The sequence below is a fragment of the Tympanuchus pallidicinctus genome, unplaced genomic scaffold, assembly GCF_026119805.1.
Source record: "Tympanuchus pallidicinctus isolate F22 unplaced genomic scaffold, pur_lepc_1.0 scaffold46, whole genome shotgun sequence".
Classification (NCBI taxonomy): domain Eukaryota; kingdom Metazoa; phylum Chordata; class Aves; order Galliformes; family Phasianidae; genus Tympanuchus; species Tympanuchus pallidicinctus.
The window spans coordinates 1,484,636-1,501,233 of record NW_026294765.1 but is presented as its reverse complement, the minus strand read 5'-3'; the positions used below and the strand labels follow the sequence as shown (position 1 = coordinate 1,501,233).

The 16,598-nt window shown below is 59.3% G+C and overlaps 2 protein-coding genes across 2 annotated transcripts; one reads left to right on the top strand and one right to left on the bottom strand.

Moving 5' to 3' along the window:
- On the top strand, positions 1-1,610 carry PRSS57 (serine protease 57). Its single transcript, XM_052702671.1, has 5 exons — positions 1-55; positions 169-322; positions 462-606; positions 883-1,143; positions 1,222-1,610. The coding sequence occupies exons 1-5, from the start codon at positions 1-3 to the stop codon at positions 1,489-1,491; spliced, it is 885 nt and encodes a 294-aa protein (XP_052558631.1). The 3' UTR covers positions 1,492-1,610.
- A 2,068-nt stretch (positions 1,611-3,678) lies between these two features.
- On the bottom strand, positions 3,679-11,748 carry FSTL3 (follistatin like 3). The gene is made up of 5 exons (XM_052702686.1): positions 11,606-11,748; positions 8,366-8,551; positions 6,128-6,343; positions 4,770-4,997; positions 3,679-4,665 (listed from the first exon to the last, which is right to left on the bottom strand). The coding sequence occupies exons 1-5, from the start codon at positions 11,670-11,672 to the stop codon at positions 4,613-4,615; spliced, it is 750 nt and encodes a 249-aa protein (XP_052558646.1). The 5' UTR covers positions 11,673-11,748; the 3' UTR covers positions 3,679-4,612.
- Positions 11,749-16,598: the final 4,850 nt, after the last annotated feature.

Sequence of the window (16,598 nt, the reverse complement as noted above, 5' to 3'; positions counted from 1 at the left end):
ATGCTCCCTGCTCTGCTCATCCTCAGCCTGGGGGTCTCTGCGCTGGGTCCAACAGGTGATGGGAAGGCAGCAGTTGGGAGGGTTGGGAGCGATGCTGAGGACTTTGTGCTCATGAGCAGTGCTGGGTGTCCAAACCCCCCCCGGTTGGTGACCTCCTGCACCCACCAGGTGCTCACAGCAGTTGGGTCATCGGGGGCAAGGCAGTGGTGCCACACTCGCGGCCCTTCATCGCCTCCATCCAGATGGACGGGCAGCACTTCTGTGGGGGCTTCCTGGTGTGGCCCAGGTGGGTGATGACAGCCGCCCACTGCCCCGTTCCCAGGTGAGTAGTTTCCCCTGGCTCCCATTCACATGGATATCCTCACCCTGGAGCAAAACCCCGTTGCTCAGCTCTCTCCCCAAGCTCCCTGTCCCCTCTCCCTCTGCGAGGTCTCCCATCCCTCCTCACAGCTCCCCCGTAGGCGCAACCCCTCCGTCCGCGTGGTGCTGGGAGCGCACAGCCTGGAGCAGCCCGAAGAGTCCAAGCAAGAGTTCGGCATCGAGGAATCCATCGCGCATCCCCTCTACGACCCTCGGACGGTGGACAACGACATCCGACTGCTCAAGGTGAGCTCCGCGCCCTGTGCCACGGGCTGGGCTGGGGACCGACACTAGGTGTCAGTGTACTCCGGAGAAGCGCTGCACCCGGGATGGATGATGCCCGCACTCCGGGCACCCCCGGCCTCCGGTGCGCACTGGTTCCATTTGGAAGGGCCGGGACGTGGAAGCACGCTGGGAGCTCAGTGGGGCAGTGGGAACCGGGCCCAGGAGTAGCGGGGAGGGGCTCTTCCTTGGGGTCTGTGTGGAAGAGGAAGGGAGCCGTGCCCCCCACTCCGTGCCCAGCTGAACCACATGGCCACGCTGAACGCATTCGTGAAGCGCATCCGCCTGCCCCGGCCACACATCGACCTGAAACCAGGCACCCTTTGCTCCGTGGTGGGTTGGGGGGACATCTCCAACTACGGCGAGAGGCCCATCCAGCTGATGGAAGCCAACACCACCATCATCAAGAGGAGCCTGTGTCGGACTCTATGGAAGGGCCGTGTCTCAGGCAACATGCTGTGCGGGGCCAGCCGCAATGCCACGCTGCAGGGCGTCTGTGCGGTGAGTGCCACGCAGCCACCCCAACCCTCCCGGCCTTCCTGGCCCATAAGGCTGCTATTAATCCACTCCCCATCACAGGGTGATTCTGGGGGACCCCTGGTCTTCAAAGGGAAGGTTTATGGTGTCGTCTCGTTCTCCGGGGAGAGATGTGGGGACCGCCGGTACCCCGACATTTTCACCAGGATCTCCAACTACATCGACTGGGTGCATCAAGTTGTGCTCAGCCATCGCCAGCCCCACGGGCAGAAGAAGCACAAACCAGGCCCAGAGGAGGCGGGGGGGACCAAGGAGCAGCGGGGTGGGAAAGACCAGGCCTCCCACATCCCTCTCCGGCTCCAAAGGCTTTGATGTTCAATGGGAACTGACACCAGGGCTCATCACTCCTGCCTCAGTTTCCCTACGTGCTCCAAGGCAATGCAGGAGGCTGATGGTAGCGAGGAGCTCAGCATCCCCCCGGCTGCACAGAGAACCCCAGTGCCTCAATTCCCCCCTTGCTGCATCACCATTTTGCTCCCTAAATAAAACCTCATTCCCATACCTCTGTCTGTTTGCTCTCTTTTTACCCATCTCACTTCCACCTCCGATGGGGCCCCCAGCCCAGCTCTGGTGTAGGAGAAAACCCCACAGACCCTCTCCCCCTCTCCACCCCAGCATAACCTCACCTTGATCCTGCCACAGTCTGCAGGAACCCTGCAGGAACAGATTGAGGGACAGACTGAGGGACAGCCTCACCTACTCACAGCCTGCAGAACCCAACCCCAGCTGCCTGCCCCCTTTAATCCCACCTTGGGTGGCTGATCCCAGAAAGGCTGTTTGCGGCCACCCTTCATCCTGCCCTGCCAAAGGCAGCTGCTGCCCACCTCCTGCCTTTTCCAGCTGTCCCTTCTCATGTCCTGCCCCTGCTGTTGGCGCAGGGAGGATGGACAGTGCCCTCTTGGGATCATGGGCTTGGTGCTACCCCACAGCCCAGCTTGCCTTATGGGGTTCCATGAATGGAAATGCAGAGAGGAGAGGAGGAGCAGACCCTGCTCAGGACCAGGCACTATTGTGAGCCAGGATCTGCACACAGGCACTGCCACCCATGGAGCATCTCAGCATCCCTCTGACTGGGGCAAACTCCTTATCCTGCCCCATCCCACACCACCCCTTCCCCATCACACCACGGGATCACTGTGTTATGTGAACAGCCACATCCCAAAGCCATCAGCTCCCAGCATACCTGCTCCCACCCATACAGGCAGATGGGTTTGGGATGCTGCTGTAAGGCTCTGACTTTGCACTCCTCCCCGGGGATGGGGCCAAGCACTGACCCCGGGGACCCAGGAATGTGTGTGAGCAGCAGCGTGACCTCTGCCAACACGCAGCACAGGGCTCTCTCCCAGCTCTGCAGCCACCCCTGGGGACAGTTCAGCCGTTCCCTGCTCCCAGCTGTTTGTTTCATCTGCCAATTGCTGGCACTCTGGCACAGGGCATCCCTCAGACAGCGGTGGAGGGCACAAATAGCAGAGCGTGGCCAGCACTCCAAGATCAGCCTACAGCCCTCATGGTCTCTGCAGCAAGAGGCCTTGGGGATGCTCAGCAGAGGATGGATGTTACCAGGCTGCCAGACACAGGGGAACCTCAGATCCCTGTGGGTCTCCAGGGAGGATGCTGCCAGAGCAGGGCTGCCAGCCCCCAGGGTGTGCACGATGCTGCTGCGTTTGTCCCAGCTCACCCCAGACCACCCAAACATTGGGGCAAGGAGACGGCTGACTCACAGGGCCGTTCTGGAAGCTGAAATCTCTTGCTCACTGGTATTGCTGATGTCATTGCTGCAGCCCATGCCTGCTGCACGGCGTGGGTCAGCACCAGAGCCATGAGGTCGGTACCTTGGAGCTGTGAGACGCAGCCACTCCAGCTGCTGCAGGCCTGGGCTGCACGGCACCGAGCGCTGCAGAGCCCCATTGAGCACCACGGCTGCTCCCCAGCACCCATCCCACAAGCAGGGGCACGGCGCAGCCGTGCTGTCCCTCATCCCCACATACAAGGACACAGCTGGGGACACAGCAGCACTGCTCTGGGAGCCACCAAAGGCACGCTGCAGGCTGCAGCCCAGCTCCCGCGCCTCCGCTTTGCACATCAGGACTCAATTAATGGCAGGAATTGTTTTGTGAAATACCAAACCCTTACGGCGCACACTGATATTAGGAACACATTTGATTTGCATTGCTCTTTTTTTTTTTGCTTCTCTCTCCCCTTTCCTTTCTCGCCGCTGCTGCTCACAGACTTGGCTGGGGTGGAAAAACCACGACACAAAGCTGAAACAGATGTGGTGGTGGCCCGGGCGGGTGCAGCCACAGAGCAGGAGCTGAGCTGAGGCTTCACCTGCTACCCTACCAGGCTGAGGCTGCTCCAATTTAGGTTACAGACCCAATTGATTGCAGATCCCTCCAGCCAGCTTCCATTGCAGGTAACAGAGGGGAAAGCGCTCCTCCAATGCGGGGCTGCAGCAGCCTGCAGGGCCATGGAGCAGCGCAACAAAAGCAGAACCACAGCAGCTTTTATTCTTTTTTAATTGTAATCCGAATCGTAACACAGTCGTAAAATGCTCCTAAATGATACGGAATAGGAAATGTATACGTTCCTATAACGCCTGCCTCAGCAATCAGAACACAATCATACAAAAATAGAAAATAGGGTATTTATATATATTATATATACGGTATTTATATAAAGGCGAGGTGTCAGAGATGAGATGGTATGTACACAGATCACAACGCACGCACAAAAACAAGAGAGAGAGGAAGTTAAAATAAATACAGAGGGCGTTGAGAGGGAGTGGGGATGCGGGGCTGGGTGTCCCAGCAGCCCTGCAGCCCTTTGCCTTCCACGTGGGTTTGGTCACGGATGGGTGAAGGAGGACAAGCAGCAGCAGTGCTGGGAGTGGGGACTGGAGCACCTCGGGGCGGCTCCAGTATTGCCTCCAGAAGAGCTGGAAGCCGGGTCTTGGTGGGCTGGGGAGAACCTAAATGCAATCAGTTGCTATAAACCGCAGGAGAATAAAAACGACATAGAAAAATAGAGATCTATCCATCTCAAACGTGGCGCGGCTCCGCGCTCCGTTCCGTGCTGCTGGCAGCTGGGGCTGAGCCCCTCCGGGGAAAGATAAAGAGCAGATTCCTACTCGACCCCGAGGTCCTGGCCAGAAACGTCAGCACAGTACCAAGAATTCAATCCAAAAATAAATAGGCCCGGGGCGGCCGTCCAAGGACACGTTATGGGGGGGTGCGGCAGTGCAGGCGCTCCCCTGATGCCCGGAGCAGCACAGGGGATGTGAGCAGGCACGGCCAGGAGCCGTCCCTCTGCATCTGCGTAGCATACAGATATAAATAAGGACCTTTTAATCTTAATAAATATCAGGTATATGCTTTGTACAGTATACACATAATGCCCCTGTCTGCCGGCCGCAGCCTCGCGGCGCGGGAAGGATTCACACGTAGTTCTCCTCCGCGTTATCCGTCTCCAGGGAGAACCTGGCCGAGGCTGGAAGGGAGGAGAGAAAAGAAGAAAAGGAATGAGGGGATATAAAAAAAAAAGGTTTGGATGTGCAAAGCCCCACCGATGGCCGAGCTCCTGGTCCCGCTCACCTGAGCAGCTCCCGTAGTGCCGCACGCCGATGGAGCGCCCCAGGTGGCACGTGGCCCTGCGCAGGTGGCACGCGGACGGGTAGGTGATGTTGTTGTTGCCACAGAGAGCGTGGTCCAGGCTGGTGGGTTCTGGACACGGAGCCGTCCGACACATCACACAGTGAGCGCTGCCCGTTTGATCCACCACGCAAGTGTGGGTGCCTGGACACACCACGCTGGAACAGGATTCTAAAGGGAAGCACGTCGAGTCTGAGGCTCAGCATCTCAGGAAGAGCGAGTTGTGAAGTTCAGCATCCCACTCCCACGGTCAGTGCAGCCAGGAAGCAAGGAGGAAGCGGGAATCGTGCATGCAACAGGGAGCTGACATCCTCACTGCAGTGCCCAAGCTACCAGCACCTGGCCTTTAAAGGAGCGGGGCTGATCAGGACCTGGGAAGGGCTCTGAGCCCCATAGCAGAGCAGGGAGCTCGTGCACCCCGTCCTGTGGGCTCTGCACACCAGCAGCCCTGGAGCACAGCAGACCCGCCGTACTCCCCGGATGCTGTAAACACGGCTCGAAGCCTTCCCTTCTCCTCCCTCTATTTTCCTGCTGGATTGGAAGGAGACTTGGCATCTGCAACTCCCAGCTTGCAACTCACATTTCTTGCCCCAAATTTTACTGTGCAGTCCAGAGCTTGACAGGCAAAGCATTTCAGAGAGGAGGGCTGGCGAAAATAATCATAATAATTCTGACAGTTCTTGGCAGGGTAGAGGAGGATTACTGCTCTCTTTAACAAAACAACAAAAAAGGGGCTCGATGTTTGGAAGTGACATTTTACGGACTGCTATTCCCCAGCTGCAGCGAAGCTGAATCCCCCATCGTATCGATGAGCTGCTCCAGCATCCCAGGCAGCCCCTTGGCCGCCCGGTTTGAGCTGCCACAGTGCCAGCTCTGCTGCTCCACCCTGCAGTGAAGGCGACACAGGGCCAGAGAGCTCAGCCGTGAGTTAACCCCAGGCAGGGAGATGCAGGTGGGGGCTGCGCTTGGCCCCTGTGCAGAGCAAACCCAGCCTGCAGATCTGTTCCCGTGGGAGAGGAGCAAGCTGCAAAGGCAGCTCTGTCTGCACAGGGCAGGACCAGCTCCCCAATGGCTAGGCTAACAGAGAGATCTGGCTGTGCAGGGCAGGAGAGGTGGGGACAGTGACCTGACGTGCTGGCACAACATGACAGAGCAGCGCAGCTTCTCATCATCGCTGCCAAGCAGTGTAATTTGGGGAGCTCATCGCTGTTCATCCCTTTTTCCCTCCTGGACGCAGCTTGGAAGCAGCGAGAGCCATGGGGCAGGGGATGGGAGCAAAGCAGGGACGCGGCAGAACCTACTTTTGCATTTGCCCTGGTACATCACTTCCAGGTCGGGGTGGTCTCTGCACTTGGCCGTCAGCAGGTCGCACTCATCACGGTAGGTGTAGCCATCAGAGCCGCAGACCTGCAGCTTGCGGGGCAGGCTGGAGCAATCGGGGGCGCAGGCACACTGGGGCCTGCCGTGCTTCATCTTGCACACCTTGTCGGGGCCGCACACCACCCCCTCACAGCTCTCTGGGGACAGAAGGGAGCACAAGAGCGTGACTCGCAGCGGCACCCATGGAGAGATACCTGGAGCTGCCCCTGGGCCCCAGCAGCACGAAGCGCCGCTCGCAGCAGCATCTGGATCTGCTCAGCACTGTGGAGGAGCAGGTCGTTGGCTGCAGCGCAGAGCCATCATCCAACACTTAACCCAGCCAGAGAGCTGGCCCTCAGATCAGCACCAGCTAATTCATTTCTACGGATTTATTTTTTTGGAAGGAAACATTTCTTTTTCTTATGCAATGGAAAAAATCTATCTCTGTAAGGCCCCAGATCCTCCAGAAGGAACTGGGCTTTGCGAGTTGTCTGGGCAATCAAGAGCTCTGCTTTAATCAGACAATACCCAGCCCTGTTTTGCTCCAGGCCTCCGTGACTTGAACACAAGAGCAGGTCACAGCAGAGAGAGGCAGATCCCCCCCATCCCATCCGCTTCCCAGAGAGACAGATGGAAGCATTGTCCCCTGGGTGCCTCCCTGCAGGGACAGCACTGGGCTCAAAGGGACTCTGCAGCCACTGCATCCCTGAGGGCAAAGGACAGGGAGAAGACAGCCTGTGGGGAGGGGGGGGACGACGACACAGGGCTGGGAGCCCCTCATCTCTGCCTCCAAATGGCCACAGATGCCACCTGGAGTTAAGGGACCAGGACCCAGCTCCATCACACCCAGTAGGAGGGAAGGAAGCCCTCCCCAGCCCGAGCTTCACCCCAGAGCAGGAGGGATTCCTGCAGACAGGGTGTGTGCTGGGAAGATGTCAGCAGGGAGATAAAGAAGGGGGATTTCCCTGCAGCAACCGGGTCACTTCGGGAGACAGCCAGGGGAGGAGGGGGAAGGGGAAATCCCCTGTCTTCTTGGCCCACGTTCCCAGGAGAAATTCCCCGGTGGGAGACGGGCAGTTTCCTGCTTTGCTCTCTGATTTCCATAGCTGGGGCCTGCCCTGAATGGCGCTGAGGGGGGCACAGCACGGCTGATGCACACTGCAGTGGGGTCCATCTGTCCCACCGCAGGAGCATCCATCCGTGACGACCCCAGCCCTGGCACCAGGGGGGTTGGAGAGCCAGGAATTTCACTTCCCAGCAAAGCCACAGAGCAGCCCCCAGCACCCAGCTGCAATTCTCCTGGAGTGACCCCCCCAGCACCCAGCCCTCAGCCTGGGGAACCCACCCAGCTCCAGACCAACCAGCACAGCTTTCCCATTTTCCTCATGGCCACTTTGTGCTGAGATCCCACTCGCAGAGCCTGGGCAGCCACAGTGCCCCTCTGTGGGCTGCTCTGCATGCCCCCATCCCTGCTGAGCACCTGCTATGTGTCTCACAGGGCACAGAATCCAACCTCAAGCACTGGGGCCGCAGTGGGACCTCGGAGGCACTGGAAGGAGTTGTTTTCTTAAGAGCTTTTCTCCCCACCCCTCTTTAAGCAAATAACTCAGTGACCTTCCAAAGACCTGCTCCTGATTCCTGTGGTCAGCAGGTCCTCAGTGGGTTCTCACACGACCACGCAAGTGCTGCGAGGGGATCCGTGCCTGTGGCATGTGCCAAAACATCTGGAGGGCCTGGAACTCACAGCTGGAGGGTTTCCATTTTTGGAACTGTCTGTTATATAAAGCCATCTCACACATATGGGAGGGAGGAGGAAGGGGGAGCAAAGGGGAAGAAATGCATCTTCCCGTGAAAAAAAAATATATATATCTGTATATAAATAAAAGAAGTTTCCCTCCGATCAGAGCTGGAGAGGGCAGCGGGGTCGGGCAGCCCCAGTGATCTGTTGGCTGAGCTCAGCCCTGCACCTCATGGCCACAACCATGGCACGCAACCCCGCTCTGTTACAGCAGAGCTACCTGGGGGCAGGGGCTGCCCCACAAGCCATGCCCCATGGAACACATTTGGGGATGCAGAGAGGCACCGGGAACTGCGGCACTGCCTGCAGCTGTGGGTTCAGTGCCACCCCCAGCACAGAGCTCGGCCCCGCCGCCGTCCCCATCCCGCAGCCCCACACTCACCTTTGCATGGATGGCAGGTCACCAGCCCCAGGAAGCCCAGCAGGCTGATCTTGTTGCCTGGGTAGGTGTAATTAGACCAGGCCACGTCCACGTTGCCGTTGGCGCAGCACTCTTCCCACGTCACGCCTGTCTTCAGGATCATGGTGCACTTGGCCTCCTTCCCCTGCTGCAGCCAGCAGATCCCACCTGCAAGGAGGGCAGAGGACGGGGCTTAGCACACTGTGTGATGCCTGGCAGCAGGCAGACAACATCTCCTCGAAGCTTTTCAGGACCCCCTGCCCAGCACCATGAGCCCCACGGAGGGACCATCCCTGCAGCACGCAGCCCCACACACTCTGCCTTTGTGAGCAGGGCACTTGACACAGCCCTTGGGACACGGCCAGCCCAGCGGCATCTGATCCCACTGAGTCAAAAGCCTGTTTGTTCCTTAACCTCATGAGCAAATCATTTATACTATTTTTTTTTTTTTTTTTTGTGAGTGATTCCTTTGCAATTTCCGCCTCTGCGAAGCAGCCTCTTCTGATGCTTATTTGGGTTTATGTTCTCATTAGCTGCGTTTGAGGTCTGTTAAACGGCTAAAGATGTGCTCAGGGTTGGGGGAAGGGTTGGATCCCACTGCCAGACACCAGCACGGGGCTGGAGCTGCTCTCTTCCAAAGCAAAGGCTCATCCACGGAGCATCAGCACCCCCCACACCACCTCCCCCAGCCCCATTTCGCTTTGGAATTCCACAAGGGAATGCTGGTGTGCTGGCAGCAGCTCCCTGCAAGGACCTGAGCCCATCAGGGTGGGCATGGATGGAGCAAACTCCACTGGCCCTGAGCTGTGGGCATCCAACAGCTCACATCTGGGCACCACGGAGCGCAGCACGATGTCAGCGTGGCCCTGCACCCTCCGGGAATTTGTCCAATGGTTCTTTGAAGCCCCTTTTTCCTCCATGATATCCTGCCATCCCAATTCCCCCTACATTACCCAGAAACAGCCACATACCTGCAGCACCTGGGGCTGCAGCAATGCCAACGCTGCTGGATGTGGGGTGCTGGCACACGGAGCTGTGTTTGCTGCTACGGGCACCCGCACTGACAGCCTTTGCATCCCAGCACCGGTGTGGGGACCCTGCATAAAGTTCACTGGCTTTTTTTTTTTTTGCTCCTTCTGGACTGTGAAAGAAGCAGCCTGAGCAAATGGTGCTGCTGCAGGGGAAGCCTGGAGGCCAGGCATGGCCTGAGCAGCAGGCAGGAGTAGAATGCAGCCCCAGGTCAAGCTCACTCTACTACCGGCTCTGCTCCCACTGCCAGCAGCAGGTAGGAGCTGGGATGTGCTCATGCCAACAGCACCTGCCCACGTGCACGCTGCAAGCCTAGAGCTTCCCAAAACTCTCCTTGGGTTTTCCATGGCTCATGGGTGCCTGGAGGGAGAGACCTCCAGGGAAGAGCCGGCACGGAGCCAGGAGCTGCATTGAAACAGCCCAGGAAATTCCCATCACGCGATGCTTGCTGTGCCAGGAAAGTGGGAGCTTGGTAGCAAAGCCAGACCCTGCCCATGGTCCCCAGTAAAACCCAGCAGCCTCCTGGTGCCTCCAGAGCCCAGGAGATGGTATGTAAGTCTGATAGCATCCCAGCAGGGATCTTCGGCTACTTCATTTGCAGAATCATCGCCAACAAAAAGTGAGTTGGCTGCTCGCATGCTTTTAAGTAAAACCAACAAAATATGAAAATGTGAAGCCTCCCTTGGATGCCATGCACTGGAAACTCCCGCCTTCACCCCAGCACTGTGGTTCCAATATTCCCTCATGCATGGCAGCCCCAGCAGCAATGGGCAGGAGGGCTCCGGGCTGTGCTGTGAACACATCTGGCAGCACGCAGCTATGCAGCAGGGGATGGCTCAGGACCTGGCACTCCAGTGCTCACAGGGAACCGCAGGGAAGCTGAGCAAGAGGACAGCTGTGACACGTGCAAGCAGGAGCTGCTTTCACACTTCCACAGGGCTGAGTCCCACTGACACAGGAGCACCTTCCCCAGACCCTGCAGCTCCCAGCTTCTGCTCCATCCCCATGCACGTACCCCACATACTCAAAGCAGCAGACAGCAGGGAAGTGGATGTGCCCCAGGATGTGTGGGGGCTCTCCAGGCACCCCATCCTCTGCGTTTCCCTGGCACATTGGCTGTATCACTTTCCATGCTCTTACCTGCAGCAGTCTGCAGGACATGGGCTCAAGCCAGAGGTAGCACACAGCGCTCACACCTGGGGCTTCTCAGTGTTTGAATGGGACCTTGTGAAGCAGGGAGAGGAAATCCCACGGTGTGAAGCAATGCTGCCTTGATTCTGAAGGCTGCAGCACCCCTGGGCATCTCATAAGAGCCCCTCTTGTCCTCTGGGGCACCTCAACGCCGTGCTGTCCAGGGAGTGCTGCTCCCTGCCCATGCTGGCAGCGTGTGATGGAGACAAACGTGATCGTGTGGAGGGGAAGATGGAAACTCCAGCAGTGCTGCAGAAGCAGTGCTGGCAGGCAGCAGCCTCTGCTGAGCACAGCAGGGCTGAGAAGGACTGGGAAGGGTGACTGGAGCCCAGGGGTCTCAACTAACCCAGGCACTCTGTGGTTTCCCCACATGGCTACGGCCACCAAGCCGCCTGGATGCCAACGAGTGCCCGTACAAGCTGCCAGCACAGTCATCTGAACAGGGAGGGGTTGGAGCTGGAAACTCCACACCCAACCCACGAACTGGCCGTGGCTCCCAGTCCTTCTCAACTTAGCGGAGTGGTTTGCACAGCTCGATGCACCACGAGCAGTGAGATCCTCTGCGGGACCCTCTGCAGGACGGGCAGCTCCAGCGGCTGCATTCACCTCCAGCCCCGGTGCTGGAACCAGGACAGCGGGTCGATGCACGGCACCGCCTCGGTACAGCTGTGTCAGCGGGGTCGCGCTGCCCAGCCGTGCACTCGCTACCCGCTGTTGTGCCCCACAACCGACGCTGATAAGAGACGAACAGGACGGAGAGGATCCGAACCGACAGCAGAGCCCCGTTCCCGCTCCAAGATCAGCACCAGCCCTCAGCCAGCACCGGCGGGGTCGGGACGGATCGGACCAAAGCGGAGGACAAGCCGGTAACGGCGCCGGGACTCGGGGCCGCCCCTGCCCCCGCCCCAGGCACCTGCCGGCAGGACGGGACGGGACGGGGCGCGGCTCGTCAGCTCCCGTCGGGCGCGGCTGCCCCGTTCCCCCCGCCCCGAGCTCCCTTACCGTGAGCGGCGTCGCCGCCGGCGAGGCTGCAAAGGACGAGCAGGCAAAGAGCCAGCCGGAGCGGCATGGCCGGGCCGGGCCGAGCCGGGCGGCGGCGGGACGGGACGCGACCGGGACGCTCCGGGACCTGTTGGCTGTGAGGCGGCGGCGGGGGCCGGCGGCGTTATAAAGCGACGGGGCGGCGTGAATCACCGGGCGGGGCGGCGGGCGGGACGGGGGGGGAACGGGGCGGCGGGGAGGGAGCGGGGAAAGGGAGCGGGGAAAGGGGGGGAGCGGGGAGTACGGGGTGAGGGGTGATGGCGTGGGGGGAACGGGTCCGTGTGTCCGTGTGTCCGTATGTCCACGGCTGGACTGCCTTGGCTGGCGATACAGAGGGAGCAGTGGCACAGCCAGCTTTTGGGGTACCCCCAAGCTGAGGAGCATACAAGGAGCAGGAGGAGAGAGTTTTGCATGGGGAGACCCCGATGAATTGATTGCTGCTGGGGGAGGGGAGGGTGCCCACCTGCCTGACCCTGTACCCCTGCAGCCAGAGTGAGCCCCCCGATCCCATCTGGAACCTCAGAACCCTGCTGGGTCTGTGCTGCGTGGCTCCTTTCAGCTTTGCTTCCCGAGCAGCTGTGCAGCTCCGCAGTCTGGCATCACCCACGCTGTGCCAATAGGGAAACTGAGGCACTGTCAGGTCCCACTTCCTCTGGCAGCAGCAGCCCTTGTCAGAGCAAGCCCTGCACAGTGTGGGAGCAAAGAGAAGGTCTGGGGGGGTTGTACCCCCCACGACACACACTGTCACTGAGGGCGGGGGTCCTTACCAACATCCTGTGGTCTCCTGCCTGGTGCCATCATGCCAACAACATGTTGGGGTACAACCAGAGTCCTCAACCATCAGCCCAGAGCAGAGAGCCAGACCACGGGGTCCCTCCTGCCTCACTCCTCCTCGCTGCTGCTCCAGGGGCCTTTTCCAGCCCGTGAACCTCCCTGTCCCTCCACGCTGTGCAGCTGAGGGGAACACGTTACCCTTTGCACTGGCCTCAGCTGAGGTCATGTTTTCAACAGATCTGGTCTGGCTCTTTCAGGAGAAGGGGCCCCATACGGATGGCCCTGGGGAGCTCGCACCACCCCTCTGCTCCGGCAGCGACCGCCTCGCTCCGAGCTGATGCCAGCACAGCATGAGAAGATCACTCTGGTGCAGGATCTGGCTGGATGCAGTTTGGGTCCAGCAAGACACAGAACAGCAGTGGCCACATGGCCAGAGAGGGGTGTGATGCCAGCAGGACCACAGGCAGGGCGATTGTGTCTGCTGCCACTGCCTTGTCCCTCCCTGCCAGGGAGTGGGAATGGGGAGCTGCCAGCTCTCCACTGAGGTCAGTCTCCTCTCTGTTCTCCCTCTGCACCACTAGGGAGTGCAGAATTGGGTTTGGCTTTGGTATAAGCTGTAGAGCATCGCTGAAGAAGCCCTTGGGGCCTGAAGTGCCACGTTGCCTGTGAGCAGAGCGTGTGCTGTGGGGCACGGCAAGGCGCCTGCTGTCCCAGAGAGGATGGAAGGACCTGGGAGCCCGGAGAGCACAGGTTTGCAGCATGGTGCCGGCCTCAGGCTGAGCAGCTGTCCCTGCCTCTATCCCATCTGTGTGTTCCCAGCATGTGCCATCCGCTGCAAGCAATTGCCCATGTAAGGACAGAGGGCCAGGGAGCCAAATCCCTGAGCTGGATTCGATAAGAGCGGGCAGTGATGCACTTGCTCACATGTTCATGGATGTCAGAGAAGCTTCACAGAGGCCAAGAAGGGATTTTCCCTGGCTGAGAGCAGCATTGCACAACCAGAGTGTCTGGCAGGGATGGGGTCGTACCTCTCTCCAAGCCACCACATCTGGATGGAGCAGCACAGCTGGGCTCTGCTTTCTGGCTGTGGACAGAAGGAGCTGGAGGCCAGGAGGGGAGCAATTCAGGCCCCTTCCTCCTTCACTGAGTGACGAAGGGCAGCAGTGTGCCGAGGGCTCAGGATCACCCCGTGCTCTGCTGTCCAGGAAGCACTGATGGTTGTGAGGAGGTGGTCTTGGGGAGGGGGCCGGAGCTGGTTCTCAAGCAGCACTGGGAGCAGAACCCACCTGAGCAGTCTGCTGCAAGCTGGGGGGGTCCCACTGCATCCCTTGCTGCACGCACCAATGGGGCAGGTAGCAGTTGCAAGCCAGCAGGTCGGCACTGTTATGGCAAAGGGAGAGAAAGGAAGGCTGGGAACCATGGGAGAAAGCTGCCCTGCTGCAGCACTAGGGCTGGTTTAAGGCCCCGCTGCTCTCCTGGAGCTCAGCTCCTTGCAGATTGGGAGCCAAAGCCATCGGCCCACACGTGGGGCTCGGGGGTGGCGGGCAGAGCTGGGACAAAGGAGCTTTTTGCAGCCGCAGTGAATGGCAGCCTCGCATCTGACCTTTTCTGTCTGGGTGCTGGTATTGTGCTGGGTCAGGAGGTTCCCGATACGCTTTGGTCTGCAGCGAGATTTCAGGCTGAGGTTCAAGAGGCAGCTATGGCTCTGTTCCCTTGAACTGCCGGGATCCTTTAAGGAGGGAATCTCGCCTCTCTCATCAGTTCAGGCTAATTAAACTCTGCTAAACCGATTAGAGCTGCAATTTACAAGCAGACAGTCAGTTGAGAAGTGTTTCTCCCAGAACCCAGGGTCAGGGCACAGAGGTTTCATATCGACCCTGTGGGTGTAGCTGGGAGGTTTTGGACAAGTCCAGCAGAGTTCCAGATGCTGATTCCCCCATGAAGCATAGCAGGAGGCCCCAGCAGCCCACCACCCTCCCTGTTGCAGCAGCACTTGTGCAAGCAGCACCACCCCCTGTGTGCCCCCAGGACAGGGTTGTTGGGGTGCTGGGGCTGGCTGCCTGCCTGCTGAGCACCGGATTGCAGCAAGGCCAGGGCAAGGCTTGACCCCAGCCTCAGTTTCCCTCTTTGCAAAGCCAGGTGAGCTGCTGGGTGCTGCCCCAGGGGGTTGGATTTTCTCTGCCGTGTCTGCATAGCCAGGCAAACCAGGGAGTTATGTATTGCTCACAGCTGCATCACCGGCGCTGGGGAGAGAGCACAGGGCTGAATGCTCTGTGCTTCGATCCCTGGTTGGGCACACTCCACCCCCAGCTCTGACACGCAGCTTCGCCCTATGCCCGGGGCAGCAGCGTCAGCTCTCCAAGCCTCAGTTTCCCCATCTGCTGCGGCAAGATAATGTTCCTCTGCTTGATCCTGCACTATCTCACAGGAAGGTTGCATTAGCAGTTAGCTAATGGCTACAAGGAGCTTTGAAGATGAAAAGCCGTGAACAAATGCCAAGAAGTGCTGAGTTGGATGCTCCTCACCTCAGTAATCGTTTCATGTTACTGGGACACTTCCACTTCTGCAAAATGAGAGGGAAGGGTGGGAGCCTGCGTGCGGGGAGGGGCGCGGGGTGCCCGGCTTCCCAAGACCTGCCCCTGCAGATCTGATCACCGCTCGTGTTCTCATCACATGCAGATCCTCCTGCCCTTCCGCCAGCCTGACCTGCTGCTCCCAGCTCTGCTCCCTGCTGCAGCATCCTTGCTGTGCTGCACAGAGCCCTGCGTGCTGCTCCCACACTGCTGCCAACCACCTCACCACCCAGCCTCGTCTCACAGCCCCCAGCCCGCCTTGCTGCTCTTTGCCACCGCCTCACGCTGGTCTTTGGTGTGTCATAAAAGCACTCCTATCACAGGCAATTTGATTTAATTATTCGGGTAAGAATTCACAAGGCACTGTGTCAAATGCTTAATTAAAACCTCAATCTATGCTGCTGCCTGCACCCCACAGTGCGCGCTGGCAGCGATGCGCTCGGCACACTCTCTGGCTGCAGTTGGATGTGAGCTGTCTGCTCCAGCTTTGTAACCCCAGGAGCTCTGCCCTGGCTGGGAATGCCAAGAGAGGGACCCATTCTGCTTTCTCACTGTGCCCAGCGTTGCACCAAAGCACAGCAGAGCTGCTGGGAGCATCGTGCAGTGCAGCACCCACAGTTTTGCACCCACAGTTGGTGCCTCGGTGCTCTTCACGGCTTTGTCCTGATGCCTCTTTCCTTCCAGCAGGGGAAGAAAAGAAGCAGGGTTGGAACTGAATTGGCTTTAGGGCCTCTTCCAGCACCAGCTATTCTGTGATTCTGTGGGAGGTGGAAGAGAGAGCGTGGGGGGAGCAGGCAGAGGGGAGGCAGTTGGGGCGTCCCGGGGCCCCACGCAGCCAAGGAGAAGGGGCTGTGTGCGACGGAGTGCGTTTCCCTCTGAGTGAAAGAACAGATGTCTCTTGTCTATGGCTTGCAGTTGGCTCTGGTTTTCATCTCCCCTGTCTATGCACACGCAGATTTATAGCTGCCTTAATTAGTTCCTTACAAAACAATCTAGTTGCCCGCATGCCTGTCTGAGCCCCGGGAGGTGCAGCGGGCAGGAGGCCGGGGCAACGTGGGGTGGCACAGCCGTTCAGCAGCCCTGGCTGCCTGCATGAGCTCAGGTCACCTGCTGGGGCCGGGGGATGCTCTTGACACAGCCCTGCACGGCCCCATGGGCGCAAAGGGCTTCACCTCCTGCTGCATGCAGGGGATGCTTCTGTGGTGAAACAGGGCAGGCGAACACTCAGCTGCACGCATGCACAAAGCCACCCCAGCACACGTGCACAAAGCCACCTGTGCACATGCGCAGCTTGCACGCTTTGCTCTCTCCATGCCTTAACCTGCACAGCCTGGCCCCAGTGCTGTCCCCAGGTCCCCATGCATGGAGCTGCACGGTGATGCTTCTCTGAGCACCTTTCACGGGCACGCCGTGTAAACAAGCCATGACTCAGCTGCCCGTGTGGTTTCCCCAGTGGAAATGCTTCGTCCGCCGCTGTGGAAAGAGCAAAGATTGCCTGCAGGGAAGAGCCGACAGCTCCATAAAACGTCACGGAGCCGTGCAGGTCTGACTGGGGTGCAGGGGAGATGGTTGGGGTGAACGCTTCCCAGCCCAAAGTGAGAGGTGTG

Bases quoted from the DNA above. Each gene is read 5' to 3' on its own strand.
- FSTL3 (XM_052702686.1), bottom strand. From the start codon at position 11,672: ATGCCGCTCCGGCTGGCTCTTTGCCTGCTCGTCCTTTGCAGCCTCGCC. The intron at 8,552-11,605 runs GTAAGGGAGCTC...CCCTCCTTGCAG, and splicing joins CGGCGGCGACGCCGCTCACG to GTGGGATCTGCTGGCTGCAG. The intron at 4,998-6,127 runs GTAGGTTCTGCC...GCTTCCCTTTAG, and splicing joins GTACCAGGGCAAATGCAAAA to AATCCTGTTCCAGCGTGGTG.
- PRSS57 (XM_052702671.1), top strand. From the start codon at position 1: ATGCTCCCTGCTCTGCTCATCCTCAGCCTGGGGGTCTCTGCGCTGGGT. The intron at 56-168 runs GTGATGGGAAGG...TGCACCCACCAG, and splicing joins CTCTGCGCTGGGTCCAACAG to GTGCTCACAGCAGTTGGGTC. The intron at 1,144-1,221 runs GTGAGTGCCACG...TCCCCATCACAG, and splicing joins CGCTGCAGGGCGTCTGTGCG to GGTGATTCTGGGGGACCCCT.